General features: G+C 39.2%; 1 protein-coding gene across 1 annotated transcript; it reads right to left on the minus strand.

Moving 5' to 3' along the window:
- Positions 1 to 1729: 1729 nt before the first annotated feature.
- LOC110778424 (mannan endo-1,4-beta-mannosidase 6) lies at positions 1730 to 5713 on the minus strand. The gene is made up of 5 exons (XM_021982984.2): positions 5169 to 5713; positions 3958 to 4155; positions 3287 to 3406; positions 2736 to 2947; positions 1730 to 2658 (listed from the first exon to the last, which is right to left on the minus strand). Exons 1-5 carry the CDS (start codon positions 5586 to 5588, stop codon positions 2238 to 2240), a joined length of 1371 nt encoding a protein of 456 aa, XP_021838676.2. The 5' UTR covers positions 5589 to 5713; the 3' UTR covers positions 1730 to 2237.
- Positions 5714 to 19100: the final 13387 nt, after the last annotated feature.

Genomic DNA, 19100 nt, shown 5'->3' on the forward strand with positions numbered 1-19100 from the left:
AGAAATTGTAAAGAAGCCTATGTGTCATGTACAGGAGTTGAAACAATTAGGTCAATCAAATAGTAATAACATCTGCATAGAAATAAGCAAACAACCCCCACACCCCTCTTTTTTGCTACAAATGGTGGATAAGCAATTCATACTAAATAAATGCCCACTACAGCTGCAGTAGCCCATGCAGCACTATAATTAGAGGGAAAAAACAAAGGAGCATATATATGATATATCTACTCACATAAACAGATTTCTGTTGAAAGAGGCATCACATTACTGGAACTATTAGAAGAAGGAATATATGGAGGGCAAGACAGCGAAGATGCAGCTTAAACTAGAGTCTTTCATGTTAGCCGTGCTGCTGATTTCATGGTTGGCAATACTACCGGCATCAGCATGTCCGAATGACAGCTCTGACTGCAAAGACTGCATTCTGAGAAGGATGAAGTACGATTGCCCGTCTTGTGTTACAGCACTACGCTGCATGGCAAAATGCCTGTGGGCAGGAACTTCAAGGACAAAGTGCATAAAGAGGTGTGACTGCAATGATGGTTACCCAAAGCTATCTGACTGCAAGAAGTGCATGTCAAAGTGCAGGTGCAGCTGTGCTATGTAGATCAATTGCCCTTTTTTTTGTACTTTTGTCACTTTGTATCTTTCAGGTTTTCCCCCTTTGTCTAGCCTATTATAAAGTTGAATGTCATTTTCAGTTGTCTTAATAGAGAAGAATAACTTACTTTCCTGTTTTGGCTTCCATGAATCTTGATTGAAACTCCCACATGTTGATTGTTGAGTGTCTCGCCCTCTCCAGCAGCTTCCTAGCCCTGGTTTAATCATATCCCAACGATTTCTTGTTGAATCTGCAAATACAGTATTCAGTGTAGGCAATACAGATTCATGTTAATTCGATGGAATTTCATTCAAAGTATGATTTTAGTTAATTTGATCATCAAATGTTAATTTGATGAAACTCCACTTGGCAATGTCCATCCCTGTAATCAGGTCCTCAATCTATGGTGCTTGGACTCTGCTTCAAGTGTCTAACATGATACTCCCTCCGTCCCTTAATACTCGCACCGTTTTAACTGGACACGCTTGCCAATGCACAACTTTGACCATCAATATCTTTAACTACATATTTTAAAAATTTATAAAAATATTAATATTTTGAAACTATATATTAAGATGAATCCAACAATATATTATATACTAACATTTGTTTTCATATACTATAAATAAAATAGGGCCAAAGTGAATTATGTGAATAAGGAAAAAAATCAAAACGGTGCGAGTATTAAGGGACAGAGGGAGTAGATGATAATTGTCCAAATGTCAGAATCTGCTATTTTCTGAAAATGCATATCAAGTTATACATGTCCAACATAGGTGATTGAGGTGAAATGATGAAGAGTTCAAGAATAACAATAAACCACAGTAAAAGTGTAAAACAGCTAGAGAGTAGAGACTGCTGCTTGGTAAATAATCAAAGTTAAACCATATAAATAAGCAAATTCAAACCCCCGTTCTAAACTACTGGGCAAAGGATGGAGATAAATTTCATCCTGCAGACATTTCTTCACATGAACCATTCATGATTCATGTTTAAGCTCAAATTCATCAATGCTTCCCTAGAGTAAAGGAAGTGCAAATTACTGACAGTTTTTCTCTCAAAATTATTAATTGGTCAATATGCAGTTGATCATGTGACAGCAAGTTGGCCCAGAAAAATGGTAGATGCAAAAAGAAACAAAATATTTCTATCAATGAAGTACAAAATTTTCACCCCTTTCCCAGGAGAAAATTAACTCTTACGGAATCTGAACTTCCAGCGTTTACATGTATGATTGGAATTTGGCAAGAACATATAATACTCGCACAAGTACAATATACTATAACCAGATTTCAATGTATACCAAGTAAAAAAGATAAACAGGAGAACAGAAAAGAGAAAAAGCATGCCTTTGATTCACACTGATGCAGAAACCCTCATGTTGTTGCTCTGCTTCAGTTTTCCCCTCGATAATCATAGCCAATCTTTAATTGGATTCATCAATAATGGCACCTTCAAACTAACTAACGGCTTCTAAGCCTAGCCATTAGATTTTGCATAATTTGTTTCAGAATTTATGTTAATCGGACTCAAGTATCAGACACGGCATTTTATGAAAATATTCAATATTTTCAGTCCAAAATGAATTGTCAAGTATCCAGACCCATGTCAGATGTCTAGGATCCTACACAGATTACGGATACTTAATACCGGAGCAAGGATCTTTTCCATTGAGTTCTCCAGCAGATTTTCTTTTCCCAGTATTGATATTACTTAGCTTGCATGATTGTTCTACCATCATTTTATAGGTAGAAGGCTGTTCCCAAGCTACAAGAGAAAATCGGTCCCCATATTCCTCCATTCCTTCAACCAACAACTGCCATATCAAGGCCCCTGCTCCTGCTTGGCCCTTCTTGGCCGACTCAAAAATGCTATCATAGACGGTTTTTAGAGAAGTGTCTCCATAACTAATTCCTCCACCTTTATCATTTATTGGGTATCCAACTTCAGTGAACAGGATAGGTTTCTTCAGAATATTGTCACCATCACTGATATGAGAATCTAACCACATCTGAAGAAAATCCAATTTAGCAGTTGTGTTTGCATGTGGCATCCTACAATTAGCAAGAAAACTTAGCCAAGAAAAAGAAATACAGATATTCAAGCTGTCAAAACATAATAGTTCACTAACCAGCTATCAGGGTATGCGTGAACTGAAGCAAAGTCGATACCATCAATAGCTGAATTCTGCATGAAATCAGTTCCAAGTGAGGCAGCCCATTCTCCAGGATTTACTTTTGATTTTTCTGCAGTTTTCGGTCCATAAAACCCTTCAAGACCAATGGTAACAAGATGCTTTTGGTCCAAACTCTTGATATATGCTACCATCTCGGTAATCCAAGCCTATCCATGGAGTTAAGAAAAACAACTGATGTGAAACAAACTTAAATCTTCTGTAACCCTCCATCCCAAAGAAAACGGGATGTCAAAAGGCCAGAAGTACAAAGAATTATGGAGAATCAAGGGTGACACAGTTGCGCAAGTAATAGCTCAATGAGATATATGAGGTCAGGTTACAATTCACACCAACTGTAGCATTAGCTTGCCTCACTGTGCCTACCAACAAAGAAAGCCCTGATAATTACCCGATCCCCTCCCCCTCCAAGCAAGAAAAGCCGATAAGGTACACAGTACAAAATATCAGTGTGTTGGGAAGAAACCGAATAAAGATGGAAAAACTACCTGAAGAATGGAAGAACAGTCGGAATCACATCGTGGCTCATTCATAAGTTCCCAGGCAAATATGGCTGGTTCCTCAGAATATATAACTCCACTTAAGGAGTTCTTTCTCGCTACGATGGCCTATAACATTACGAAATTAAGGCAAGAGATAAATAGGTTGTGATACTTACAACATTAAGAAATAAATCAAGCAGCAAATAGTTGTAAAAGTGCTTAACGGTAGTACAGCGGAAGTAATGATGAATAGTTGAGCACCATAATTCTGCCCAAGATTGAGATTGAAACAAAAATCCATTATTTATCATTGATTACCATGCATTCAACAAACGATACACCTTGGCAAGCCAGTCCCACATTTGAACTTATCGACCCTTATCTGAACATATTTTTGAAAGGTGAAAAGAACAAAACCTAAAGTGTAAACACCTGTTCTTATAACCTTGGACAGCAATATCAGCACAATGGCAACGAGGTTTGGCAAATACATGCTAAACTATTGTTCTTCTACCATATATGCAGACTTGCAGTTATGTACGTGGTTATGATACCACTAACTGAAAGGCAATTGAGAGTTCAGACACACTCATTTTAAAGCTATAAAATTGTTTACACCTGCTAACAAAAGATGCATCATGCAAGGGCTCTTCTCCTGCGAGAACATAGTCAAGTACCTTGATGTAAGCTTTATAATAGCCCTTAATTGTTGAATCTGCAAAAAAGGAATCAGTTGACGATGAGATATTGATTCCGGCGTCTTGTGCCCACTTCACATACTGTGCTTTCCCACCAAATGCATTCAGATTGTTTACTAGACTAAAAATTAATCGTATTCCGTTCTTCCTCGCTTCCACTATCACATAATCCAAACCCTGATGCAAAAACACAATATTGTATCAGAATTTATCAGGAAAATAATTAAAGAAAATAAGAGACACATTTTTGTCTCAAGTCCAATAATACAAATTGCACAAGTACACTCAAATAGTTAGGGTAGAGCATAATTTTTAATCTGATCAATGCTCTACTGATTAATTGATGATTTCATCGCCAATTCACCAGTGATGTACTCGGCAAGCAGAATGCTTGAACCCTGGAATGAAAGCATACCATGTTCAATTACTCATAGTTAAACATTAGTAGCATTTTCCATTACTTCTGATACAGCACAGAGCATAAGCCTGATTAATAAATACTTTTAAGGCATCTCTTACATAATTTCCCCAATCTAAAATAGCCGGGCTTCATTCGTTAGACATAGAAACGGGCATTGATATCTTATTCCAAATTTAGCTTTCAAACAATTTACAATAGCATTACCAAAATATTTCATGATACCTTTCATTTCTAGGGTTAGAATTTAAAACTCCTCAATTTGTTATAAGTGATTCATTACTAAGTCATAAGGAGTACCAAACAACTGATAATGGTAACACCTAACATTACCCTTTCCCCTTCTTATTTGTTTCCTTTGTATTTCCTTCCTAAATTTATACCAGACATGCAATAAGTTCTAACCATACAAAAGCAGTCCTGCAATCAAAGGAGGGCAAAAAAGCATTTCTTTAAACCACAAATGAAGTTCCTTATTACTCTACATAATTCACCATTTATCATCAATCTTAAAATGCTACTCCGTATAATATTTCTACTATCAGAAAGGCTCCGTATAAATCAACACAATCAGAAACTACAATATTGACGAAGACATCTAGCTTAGTTGGTAAAGTTATTAAGGTACTACCATGACCTTGGATCGAATTCCGTCTATATCACTTCCGTATGGGGCTTACTATATATCTAAACAAACGCTACAATGCTAATAGCTCTAATTAAACAGGATATACAGGACAATTTTGTCAATTTACAAAATTAAAGAAGATACCTTGAGCACTCTTTCATTGAAGACCCCAGGTAAAATCTGCAAGGAATTCGGGCCAGGCCCGTCACTGAAAGCCCAAGTACGGCAAACATTCAACCCCATTTGAGCACCTCTCTTGAGCATTTTGGAAACCTTAGACCTTGATGGGTCCCACACACTCGCCTCCATCAACCAGTAGGAGTTCCACCCATTAACATACACCCTTTGATCATCTTGATGATGATCATCATGGCCGTTGATTATGATGAAGTTGGTGGAATTCACACCAACAAAACCCATGTTTTTCTGCCAAAAAATAATGGGGAATTCGAAATTAAGCTGATCATTGAAATTGAGGTACAGAATTGTGGAAATTGTGGCTATTCCTAGGATTGGGTATGCGTATTTCTCTCTCCATTCTGAATTGTTCTTCGTCTTCTTCATCTTCTGAACTGGGAAAGGGAACGGGAAAGGGAAAGGGAAAGGGGGTTTTGTGCAGCAGGAAGTGTGGGTTTAACGAACACTTATTTTGTCGGTTGGCAACTGTCAGAATTGGTGTGTCTTAAACGGAGTATTTGACTCTTTTAAGCAAGTCTGTACAAGGACTTCTTCTTTTTTGGGGGGTTGATATTCTTCTAAGCATTTTTTGACTGAACTGAATAACTGAATGAATAATTAATAATTAATAATTAATAATTAATAATTAATAAATAATAAATAATAAATAATAAATAATAATAATAATAATGCTCCATCATGACTTTCAGGTTGTTGTTCGGATCTCTTGCTCTCTAAAAGGATGTGATGGTTGCAATAGTGGAAGTGGTGGGGGGCTTATCAAGAAATATTTCATTGACCACATGGTGTATCGTCAATCTAAAACTATTGATTTGAACGCTTCTCACAAAACTCGTGTTGAGAGTGACTTTAGTATATTCTTTGTTTTGGACTCTGCGCTTCATCGGGCTGGCATCTGGCTTTATGGTGAATGTTTTGTCACTCACACTTTTAGTAACAATTGTAAACATATTGATGATGTTGTGATCCCTACACCTAGTTTTAATGAGGTTTGTTATCCTTACGCTCCTAGGCCTTATTTGTTGGTTGTTGATGGGGCAGTCGATGAGTCTGTTTGCAATCTTGATGTTTCTCAATCGTTCTTACCTGGGGATGATCCCACTTGCTTCGACATCAATCTTCCTAATCGTGTTTTTTCGAGAAAGTTGCGGACAGTTAAGTGCATTCCCCCTAAACTGCGGCTTTGTTTCCCTAGATTTTTTCTTAGTGCTCTGAACAAGGCTCTTGTATGCCCAAGTGATTTGGCTTGGGTGCAACTCCTTATTTTTCTATGTTGCATTTAAACTACTTTAGTGCTTACAAACAGAGCTGGGTCAGGTGAGATAGAGTAGTGTCAGTTTGATTGCATTTTGTAGGGGAATACAGTTAAACATAATAACATGTGCGGAAACAATCCCCAAAGCCAGGAAACATGTATAAAGCACAAATTAAGCAAACTTACATTCGAAGCGTATTTTCCCTAGTAATCTGTCAACGAACACGAACTTAGAACTCCACTTGTCGTTCCTCTACTTGGTTCACCGACACGATCAGATCCGTCTTGATAACCGTAGCTTAGACAATCAATCAAGAGTTTTTGCTTTTGGGAAGAACAGTTTTCTCAGAGAGAGAAAACTGAAGAACGTAATTCTAAATTAGGGTTAGGGTTTGGAAAACTTGTGTGTTCTGAATTGTGTGGAAAAATACAATAGCCCTATTGTATTAATGATGTAACAGGCCAAGACTAATAAGCCTTGACCGGCCACACACAAGCACACGGACCACAGCCCACCGCCCAGCAACATGTACACGCTGCAGGCCGAAGCCCACAGCGCGCCCGACCGAGCAGCTGGGCCATGGCCCTGCTCGCTCGTCGTTGCTCGTTGCTTACGCTGCTGTTGCGTGCTCGCGCCCACACGCGGGCTGGCTGCTCGCCTTTGCTCGCGAGCTTGCTGGCTCGTTGGGCCTTGCACGCTTGCGTGCTTGGCTCGACGGGCCGGCAACTCCGATGCCCTTCGTATTCGTGATTAATATCTTTCCGATATTATTTATCGTTTCGTATACGACGAATCACCGTCGTACGATACAATTTATTTGTGTCGCCCAGCTTACGAATATCCGCGATACGATATACGATTCCGATGCAAAGTCGTATCGTATAATACGTTTTCCAAAACTAATTCCCGAAAAGCTATTAAATGAATTTCCGATTCATTTAATCTGGTGATCTGTTACGTGCCACTGGTGTGACTTTGTAGGTTCAGTCAAGAGTAAGTTGTGAGCTTAATATTTATTAGAACTCACTGATCGGAAACATTGCTCCAGATAGCTGTTCCGATCACTTGATCTCACTGAATTAATTGTTCGCATTTAATCTGAACCTTGGTATTTAGACTTAATGCACCTTGGGTGAATGACATATTTCCTTCAGTCTCCCACTTGTCATTCAATTCAGACAAGTGTGCATTCACATTCCTTTGTCACTTAGTGTTACTTACTGAACATAAGGTAAGATCCAAGTCATCCTTATTAGGTCCAGAAGCGTTTCTCGGATTACAGAGCTTAACTGTTAAACTTTTACAAAAGGTTAAGCCTTAACCATTCTGAGCTCGGCCATGCGTTTTACAGTATCTAACTCTCCGAGAGGCCTTGTTACACAACAACACCATATCTTATCAAAGATAGGAGGACAATCCATTCTTGCAATCTATGAACACTCACTTTGATTCATATTACGCCCAATAACTGCTTTTATAGCCTCCTTTTACGGTGCGACGTTTAGCTAGCATCAAAGCGAACTAGTTCTCAAACGAGCAGACATAATGCTCATGTTCTAAGGAACGGTTCTAATCACCATTAATGAGAACTACCTATGACATGACTTTAATCTCTTAAAGTGTTCTCATGGTCAATCCGATACAAGATCCAATAAGTACATATGCAAAAGATTCTGACATCCAGTCACTCTAGTTCAAGAAACAGAACAAAAAAATCTACTTGCAATCTAATCTTCATTAGTCATTGGTCGTTCACCTTTCAATGACCTGGATTAGGGATCCTTTGTGACTTCAATATTCAAGTTCACTTATGGGTGTTTCTTTGTCAAAGAATCCATCTTGACATCCCATTTGAATGATTTGAATCACATGGACTTATCATTTAATACGAAACCAAAATTATATGAATTTGAAATAATAAATTTCATAAATATGAAGTGGTTAAGCCAATTGTTTTAAACATAGATCTAACAAATGTTCTAAAACAATACTTAGAAAATCAAAGCCAATCTCCAACATGCTTGATTCCCATGGTTGCTAAATGTGCGTTGTGCTTCACTTGTGGCAACGGTTTAGTCAATGGATCCGCGATGTTGTCGTCAGTTCCAACCTTGCAAATCTGGATTTCCTCTCTTTCAACGATCTCTCGAAGTATATGAAATTTCCGCAGTACGTGCTTGGACTTCTGGTGGCTCCTAGGCTCCTTTGCCTGGGCAATGGCTCCGCTATTTTCACAATACAAAGCCACTGGTCCTTTAATAGAGGGGACGACCCCGAGTTCTTCGATGAACTTCCGAATCCAAACAGCTTCCTTTGCTGCTTCTGAGGCATCAATGTACTCGGCTTCAGTTGTAGAATCCGCAATTGTGCTTTGCTTAGCACTTTTCCAGCTTACTGCTCCGCCGTTGAGGCAGAACACAAACCCAGACTGTGATCTGAAATCATCTTTGTCGGTTTGAAAGCTTGCGTCCGTATAGCCCTTAACAATCAACTCATCTGTACCACCATAAACCAGAAACTGATCCTTAGTCCTTTTCAGGTACTTTAGGATATTCTTGGCAGCAGTCTAATGTACCTCACCTGGTTCTGACTGGTACCTGCTCGTTGCACTAAGTGCGAACGAAACATCCGACCTTGTACAAATCATAGCATACATGATGGATCCAATAGCCAAAGCGTATGGAATTTCACTCATCTTTCTACGCTCATCAGATGTTTTGGGACACTGACTCTTGCTTAGATATGTTCCATGTGACATGGGTAGATGGCCTCTATTGGCTTCCATCATATTGAACCTAGCTAGCACTTTGTCAATGTAAGTTCTTTGGCTTAGTCCAATCATCTTCGTAGATCTATCCCTATAGATCTTGATGCCCAATATGTACTGTGCCTCTCCTAAGTCCTTCATTGAAAAACACTTTCCAAGTCAAGTCTTCACAGACTCCAACATAGGACTGTCGTTTCCAATAAGTAGTATGTCGTCAACATACAAGACTAGGAATGCAATTTTGCTCCCACTGATCTTCTTGTATACACAAGATTCGTCCTGATTCTTGATGAAGCCAAACTTATTGACTGCTTTATCAAATCGCTTATTCCAACTCCTTGATGCCTGCTTTAGTCCGTAAATGGACTTCTTAAGCTTGCATACCTTTCCTTGGTTCTTTTGATCGACAAAACCCTCCGGCTGCGTCATAAACACAGTCTCTTCAAGAACACCATTCAAGAAGGCAGTTTTGACATCCATTTGCAATATTTCATAGTCATGAAAAGCGGCAATCGCAAGGATTATCCGAATAGACTTAAGCATCGCGACTAGAGAAAAGGTTTCATCGTAGTCAACGCCGTGAACTTGCCTGTAACCTTTTGCTACCAATCTAGCCTTGTATATGTATACAATTCCATCTTTTTCTTTATTCAATTTGAAGACCCATTTGCATCCGATAGGTGTAAACCCATCCAGCAAATCAACCAAATCCCATACTTGATTTTCAGACATGGAGTCTATTTCAGATTTCATGGCGTCTAACCATTTAGTGGAGCTTGGGGTCGTCATAGCTTTCTTGTAAGTCATAGGTTCATCACTATCTAATATGAGAACGTCTAAGTTTTCAGTCAAGAGGACACCTGTCCATCTGTCTGGCTGAAATATAGTTCTTTTTGACTTACGAGGGGCAACAACGTTTTGAGGAACTACTCCCACTGGCTCTTCTAAAGACCTTGGAGGTTCATCAACCTGAACTGCTTCTAATGAGTTCTCAGTTCGTTGTTCGTCTCAAGTCTCTTCGAGGTCTATTATGAAGGAAATAATGCCCTTGGTCCAAGTATGCATTCTATGATAATTCTAATAAATGCGGTTCAGTATTAATTAACAAGTTAATAATTCAGTGAGATCAAGTGAGCTGAATGCCTAGCTAGAGGCCGCTTCAGTTCAAGTGGAATTAATGATATTAATCCACAGCTTACTCTTGACTGAACTCGTAGGGTCACACAAATAGTACGTAAACGGATCAAGTATTTAATGGCATTAAATACTCCATCTATGGATATTCGGAATCGACGGATCTTGGTTTCAGTGGGAGCTGAGATCGTCACAGGCAAGAAATGAATACTCCGGAAACGATGATATTGCCGGAAACGGAAATATGGATCGTATCGGAAATATAAATATTATCCAAGTCGTAGATGTTGCCGGAAACGGAAACATGGTACGTATCGGAAAATATTATCGGAAATGGAAATATTGCCAGAATCGGAAATATTGCCGGAAACGGAAATATTGTCGGAATCGGAAATATTATCGGAATCGGAAAATAATTCCGGAAACGGAAATATTAAATATTTGTTCGAAACGGAAATTAATTCCGGAATCGGAAATGTTAAATATTGTTCGTATCGGAAATGAATTCCGGAATCGGAAATTTAATCGGAAGCGTATCGTACGAATAAGCATCGGACGAGGCCTGCCGGACGAGGGCCCAACACGAAGCCAGGCCATCGCCCAGCAAGCCAAGCGCGCCACACGAACAGCCAAGGCCACGCCAGGCCCAGCGCAAGGCCAGGCCCAGCAGGCCGTGGCAGCGCGCACAGCGCGCGCAGCGCGCGCAGGTGCTTGCGTGGGCTTGTAGCTCGCGTAGGCCTCGCTGCGTGGGCTGCTGCCCGCACGCACGCGCATGGGCGGCCCATCGTGGCTGCCGTGTGTGTGTGCGTAAGTGTTTGTGTTCATGCACGATTCCTAAAACGTGCAGAGTTCGGTTAATGATTAAATTCCTAATTCTATTTGATAAATTAATTAATTAGAGTTCTTGTAGGATTCTAAGTTTAATTAATTCGTATCCTAATAGGATTCCAATTCTCTTTCCATACCCCTATAAATATGTGGCCTGGGTTCACAATTTATAACGAGTTTTAAAGTATTCAAAGTGAGTTTTTGAGAGAAAAATTCAGTCACACATCTTGCTCAAAAGTGCCGAAAATTCTAGTACCTTAAGGGCGATTCTAGTTGGTCAATCTTAAGGCGGATCCGGACGTGCTGTGGACTATCTACGGAGGGACGACACTTGGAGTCCTAAAGACTTGTTCTTGTTCGGTTCGGGCGCAGCTAGGGAGGGCACGCAACAAAGAGTATGCATCTAAATTATGCTATATGATTATGTGTAAATAATATGTAATCCTGGGTTAATGGTTGTTTCCGCATGATTTATGTAATATCATATGTATCATAACCTAACAGTGGTATCACGAGCCCCTTATTATTTTCATAATCTAATTGCATGAACATGGTTAAATATTACAAATTTGCAAGAATTAAAAGGGGTGATTAATTTTCGTAATTGTTAATTAATTGCAAATTGCGTTTATTTAATTATACGTACGCAGTTTTTCGGCAGTTTCTTCGTTACCCATCCAAATCGAGTGATTTTTGTGTCAACCCAGAATTCTCAAATTCGAAGCCTAACTATGACTTTTCGAAGGTTTTAGTTTTTCGAATGCAAAATTTCGTAAATTTAAGATGTTAAATTAAATATTTGCGATTCTTGTTGATAAATCTTGAATTTTTGATTGACCTACTGTATATGTTTAACAAGTTTGAATGCCTAGCCTTGTTAATTATGCAATCTAATTTGTAATTATGATTAATTTGTTGAAAATTAGAATAATTTAGAATTAATTTGATTTTCATAATTAATTATAATTTAATTAGAAACCTATGATTAAAAACCACCATAAAAATTGTAAATTTATAATAAATTTTAAATTTTTATGACCTAGACTTGAATCCATGTAAATCGGAAATCAATTGAATAATAAATTTTCGATTTTTCGCCCTAAAATTATGAAATTAATATTATTTATTAATTTGTCATTAATTTTAAATATAAATTTTAAATTTGTATGCGATTCGTTCATATAACTTGCACGCACAAAGCAATGGACGCTTCGTGTTACCCTTAAGGGGTGTTGTATAGTGCGGGCATGCGACGACGAGCAAGGGAGCTCGTCGCCCGTGCGGCACGAATGCAATGAGCAAGGGCGTGGTGCACGAGCACAAGGCAGCAGCCCTGCCTTGTGTCGTGGGCCACGAGCTATGAACAAATGGGCATGGGCGAAAGGCAAGCCAAGACAGTCGCGTGTGGGCAGCAAGCGAGCTGCGCCACAACGCGCACTGCCTCGCGCAAAGAGCGCGCAGCCTCGCGCGCAGCGAGCGCAAGCTCGCGTGCCAGGAGCGCTGCGCCCAGCGTTGCTCGCGCGCACAGCGAGCGATGTCGCGCGCCCAGCGAGCGATGTCGCGCGCACAGCGAGCGATGGCTCGCGCGCACAGCGAGCGATGGCTCGCGCGCACAGCTAGCGATGGCTCGCGCGCATAGCTAGCGATGGCTCGCGCGCACAGCGAGCTATGGAGCGCGCGCAGCGAGCGCTGGCGAGCGCGCACTGCGAGCGATGGCTCGCGTGCGATGAGCGCTGGTGCGCGCAGCGAGCACCACAGCGTGCGATGGCTTGCGATGGGAGATGCAGCAGCTATGCGACGAGCGCATGGGTTGCGTGCACATGGCCAGCAATGGCTGTGTGCGTGCGGCCCATGGGCGTGCAATGCGTAGGGTGTTTGCGTTACGATTAGATCGTTTTGAATGTTTAATTTGAAAATTTCAGTTCACGTAATTTTAATTAATTTTAAAATTAATAATTTAAATTATTTTCTTGGATTTTAATTTTGAATATTGTAATTATAATAAATGTTATTTATTCTAATTATTTTACTAAAATTAAAATCATGAATTAATTTAAATAACGACTGAAATTAAATTAAACTTTTTGGATTCAATTATAAATTTATATGAGCTTTAAATTTTCATTAAATTTGTATGTTTCCGGTTAGACTAGAAATACATTTTTATGTTTAAAATTAGTAAAGCATATGAATTTATTGGTTTAAGTGGGAGCGCTTTTTAGTCATAAACTCTTGATTAGGTCTACAAATCCTTAAGGTTAAAACAACTTGATTAGAATTAATAAAGACTGAATAATTGGTAGATTATTGGTGCCCTTGATTAATTGCTGCAAATGTTTACGTGATGCATAATGTGTTTTACTAACCAGCTATGTGGGCCATTCATGATAATGAATGGGTGAATGGTATATATTGTATATGTACTGTTTTGCAAGTTATGAAGTGACTAGTATGGCCCAAATAGGATAGAAAATATGGTCTGCGTACCATTAATTTGAATGTAATTGGTCTAAAGTACCAAAGTTATTTTTCAATTCAAATATGGTCTGCGAACCATCAAATAGTTGTAATTAGTTATAGCTTATCCTATTTGAAGAAAATGATGCCTCCCACGGAGATTTTCAAGACGGACTTTGAAGTCAAAGCTTCAAGATGAAGTCGGGCCATACTAGATCACATTTATCTTATGCATGTTTTAAGTTATTTATTGCTTTTAAATATGTCTTAAAATGCATGAGATCAAAAGCTTGATTATGTTGCATGATTAAGGATTTTAGTTCACTTAAAATCTAACCAACATAGTAAGAGCCTTAAGTTCCAAACTTAAAAATTGAGTTAAAAGGTGCCATGCCAAAATATACACTTGCTTGGATATCCTTTACATCAATCTAGTAATAGTTTTCGCTCAGCGAGGTGTTACTTATTGGTCCTAAAGGGGCAAGGTACACAAACAATTGTGAGTACATGTTAGTTTTGGTGAAACTCAACGATATAAGTAAGGAGTCCTTTTATGTCGTGGCAAAATCGATAGGTTTACCTAATAAGTTCTTAGACGTACCTATCAACCAAGAATAGTTTCTAGACTATTAGCAAAAGGCTTTTGCTTATCTAAGATGTTCTAGGATTAAGTCGACAAACTGTGCTTAGTTCTTCAATGATTTTAGGATCTTGGAATCATTTTATTCACACATGCCGGAACACATAACTTGAATAAAATGCTTAATAAACATTGAATTATGCATGTATGCTAGAATTTAAGTTTATTAAGAGAAACTGTGAATGGTTATTTATTTGTTTATTCTTTTCAATTGTAGTTTTTAATATGGCAAACAACAATCAAAACATCATCATGGGTTCTGAGCTTATGGTCAAGCTGAACCTGACAAATTTTCTTGAATGGGAAGCTAAGCTAGTTGAAGTAGTCAAACTCAATGGACTTGAGTATGTACTGTCACATCCCATGCCAAGCTACTATGCCAGAGACATGACCCCTGAGAGATTTTACGCCTGGGATGCGGATCTCAAAAAGGTTATGAGTCTCATGCTGAACAATATCCCTGATGATTGGGCTAAAAGGTTTGTAGCCTATGAACCTTTTACGCTCATCAAGAATCTGAGGGATATCTGTCGTGGAATTACGGAGGACAGGGACCTGAACGTCCATGAGTTGATTGAATCAATGTCTGGTCTAAAGGTTAGTTCTCCCAACAGGTGTTATAGGATGGAGGTCCAAGAAACACATGTTCAACTCCTTCGCACTAAACAGAGGGTAGGCGTCCCACTGAGGTTCCATGTGGATCTTATGTGTTCATACTTTGATCGCCTAAGTCTACTAGGAACACCAATAAGCGAAAGGATGGCAGTCTCTGTCTTGCTCAATTCACTACACAGTGGGTTTGGTCGCTTCAAGCAACTATACCTAAGTGAACCAAGAGAAGAAACAGTTGCAGAATTTGTTCACCTTGTCAGAAAGGCTGAAATAATACTGGACTATGAAGCCAAAGATTTACTCAAGGCTAGAAAGAGACCGTTCAAGAAAGGTGGAAAGTCCAAGGGCAATGCTAAATCAAAGCAGGACAAGTCGACATCAAGCTGTCTTTATTGTGATGGAATAGGCCATTACAAAAGAGAATGTCCAAAGCTAAAGGAAGATCAGAAGAACGGAACAGTCGTTCCATCTTCAGGTATTTTCGTTATAGACTGTATACTTGCTAATTCAACTTCTTGGGTATTAGATACAGGTTGTGGCTCACACTTATGTTCCAATCCACAGGGACTAAGAAGAAGTAGAAAGTTAAGCAAGGGTGAAGTCGACCTACGAGTGGGAAATGGAGCACGAATTGCTGCATTAGCTGTAGGAACTTACTATTTGTCGTTGCCCTCCGGGCTAGTTTTGGAACTGGAAGAATGTTTCCATGTTCCAAGTCTTACTAAAAACATCATTTCAGTTTCTTGCTTAGATGCTAAGGGATTTTCCTTTTTAATAAAAGACAATAGTTGTTCGTTTTATTTTAAGGAGATGTTTTATGGATCTGCTAGATTAGTCAATGGACTTTATTTATTAGATCACGACAAACAAGTATATAACATAAATACCAAAAAGGCCAAAAAGGATGATTCAGATCTCACCTATCTGTGGCATTGTCGATTAGGCCATATAAACTTGAAACGCTTAGAAAGACTTCAAAAGGAAGGAATTCTAGAACCATTTGACTTAGAGGATTATGGTAAATGCGAATCATGTTTACTTGGCAAAATGACAAAGCAACCTTTCTCTAAAGTTGGAGAAAGAGCAAATGAACTATTGGGTTTAATCCATACAGATGTATGTGGACCAATGAGTACAAATGCTAGAGGTGGTTTCAACTACTTTATCACTTTCACTGATGACTTCAGTAGATATGGTTATGTCTACCTAATGAAGCATAAGTCTGAATCCTTTGACAAATTCAAGGAATTTCAGAGTGAAGTAGAGAATCAATTAGGCAAGAAGATTAAGGCATTGCGGTCTGATTGAGGCGGTGAATATCTGAGCTATGAATTTGATGACCATCTGAAAGAATGTGGAATTCTATCAGAATTGACTCCTCCTGGAACACCACAATGGAACGGTGTGTCGGAACGGAGGAACAGAACCTTGCTAGACATGGTCAGGTCAATGATGGGTCAGGCCGAACTTCCATTAGAATTTTGGGGACATGCACTAAATACAGCTGCACTCACTATAAATAGAGCTCCGTCTAAAGCTGTCGAAAAGACTCCATACGAATTATGGTTTGGAAAGCCTCCAAATGTGTCTTTTCTTAAGATTTGGGGATGTGAAGTATAAGTCAAACGATTAATTTCAGACAAACTTCATCCAAAATCTGACAAATGTATCCTTGTGGGCTATCCAAAGGAAACAAAGGGGTATCACTTCTACAATACATCTGAGAACAAGGTATTTGTTGCTCGAGATGGTGTCTTTTTGGAGAAAGATCACATTTCCAAAATGACAAGTGGGAGAAAAGTAGACCTCGAAGAAATTCGAGTCGAACAACAAACTCTAGAGAATGCTCAAGATGACATTCAGGATGAAACTCAGAGATCTTTAGAAGAATCTGGTGAGAATCATGGTCAATCTAGAAATGTTACCCCGCGTAGATCGCAAAGATATAGATCTCAACCGGAAAGGTACTTAGGTATTTTGACGAACGAGAGCTATGACGTTCTATTACTTGAAAGTGATGAACCTGCGACTTACAAACAAGCTATGACGAGCCCTAGCTCCAAGCAATGGCAAGAAGCCATGCAATCTGAATTGGACTCCATGTCTGAAAACCAAGTATGGGATTTAGTCGATTTGCCAGATGGCTACCAAGCCATTGGAAGCAAATGGGTTTTCAAACTGAAAAAGGACAAGGATGGGAAACTTGAAGTTTTCAAAGCTAGATTGGTTGCAAAAGGTTACAGGCAAGTCCACGGTGTGGATTACGATGAAACTTTTTCACCAGTTGCAATGCTAAAGTCTATTCGGATAATGTTAGCAATCGCTGCATATTACGATTACGAAATATGGCAGATGGATGTCAAAACTGCTTTCTTAAACGGCGTTTTAACAGAAACTGTGTTTATGACACAGCCTGAAGGTTTTGAGGATCCAAAGAATGCTAAAAAGGTATGCAAGCTAAAGAAGTCAATCTACGGATTGAAGCAGGCATCCAAGAGCTGGAATATACGTTTTGATGAAGCAGTCAGTGACTTTGGTTTTATTAAGAACGCAGACGAATCTTGTGTATACAAGAAGGTCAGTGGGAGCAAAATTGCTTTCCTAGTATTATATGTCGACGACATATTACTTATCGGAAATGACATTCCTATGTTGAACTCTGTGAAGATTTGGCTTGGGAAATGTTTTTCGATGAAAGATCTAGGAGAAGCACAGTACATATTGGGCATCAAGATTTACAGAGATAGATCTAAAAGGATGATTGGACTTAGTCAAAGCACTTATATCAATAAGGTGCTTGATAGGTTCAAGATGGCGGACTCCAAGCGAGGCTACCTACCCATGTCTCATGGAATGACTTTAAGCAAGACTCAGTGCCCAAAAACACTTGATGAGCGTAGACGAATGAATGGGATTCCATATGCATCATTGATTGGTTCAATAATGTATGCTATGATATGTACACGCCCAGATGTTGCGTACGCACTCAGTGCTACGAGCAGATACCAGTCAGACCCAGGAGAGGCGCATTGGACTGCTGCCAAGAACATTCTGAAGTACCTAAAAAGGCACAAAGATGACTTCCTGGTCTATGGTGGAGATGATGAATTAATTGTTAAAGGCTATACGGACGCAAGTTTCCAAACCGAAAAAGATGATTTCAGATCACAGTCTGGGTTTGTCTTCTGCCTCAAAGGAGGAGCAGTAAGCTGGAAAAGTGCTAAGCAAAGCACCATTGCGGATTCTACAACTGAAGCGGAGTACATTGCTGCACATGAAGCAGCAAAGGAAGCTATATGGCTAAGGAAGTTCATAGGTGAACTTGGTGTAGTCCCCTCCATTAAAGGACCAATAGCCCTGTATTGTGACAATAACGGAGCTATTGCACAGGCAAAAGAGCCTAGACACCACCAGAGAGTCAAGCATGTACTTCGTAGATTTCACCTTCTACGAGAGTTCGTTGAAAGAAAAGAAGTCGAGATAAGCAAGATTGGAACTGATGACAACATATCAGATCCATTAACTAAACCTCTGCCGCAAGCGAAGCACAACTCGCACACTGCAGCTATGGGAATCAAGCATATTGGAGAATGGCTTTGATGTCTCTATTTAATGTTTTAAAGTTTTAGAGTTTAAATCTTTGTAAAACATTGTTGGTTAATCATTCACAATAAATGAAAAGAATTCATTTTTCCATTTAATTTGTGGTTTATTAAATGATGAGTCCCTTCAATTTGACGATATATTCAAGATAGACTGTCAGGACCAGTCCTGTGACTAAGAAATGTCTATCAAGTGAACTTGAATGTCAAAGGTTGAAAATGGTCCCTAATCGGAGTTTTCTATAAAATTGGACGCATAGAAAACGTTAGACGATTAGAATGCAAGATGACTAGTAGTTCTGTTTCTTGAACTATGTGGACATGGCAATGTCATAATCATTTGCATAGATACTTACTTTGGGAAGATTAGTATCGGACAAGACCTATGAAACTTTACTGTAAGAGATGAAAATCTGTCATAAGTAAATTTCATTAAATTATTAGACACTAAATCCTCAATACCTGAGTGATTTGAGATTACTTGTTTGAGAACTGGTTGCTTTGACGTTGACCAACCGTCGCACCGTAAAAGGAGGCTATAAAGGCAACGCTCAGGTAATCACCTATCAAACGAAGTCTAAT

This window comes from Spinacia oleracea, chromosome 5 (assembly GCF_020520425.1).
Source record: "Spinacia oleracea cultivar Varoflay chromosome 5, BTI_SOV_V1, whole genome shotgun sequence".
NCBI lineage: Eukaryota > Viridiplantae > Streptophyta > Magnoliopsida > Caryophyllales > Amaranthaceae > Spinacia > Spinacia oleracea.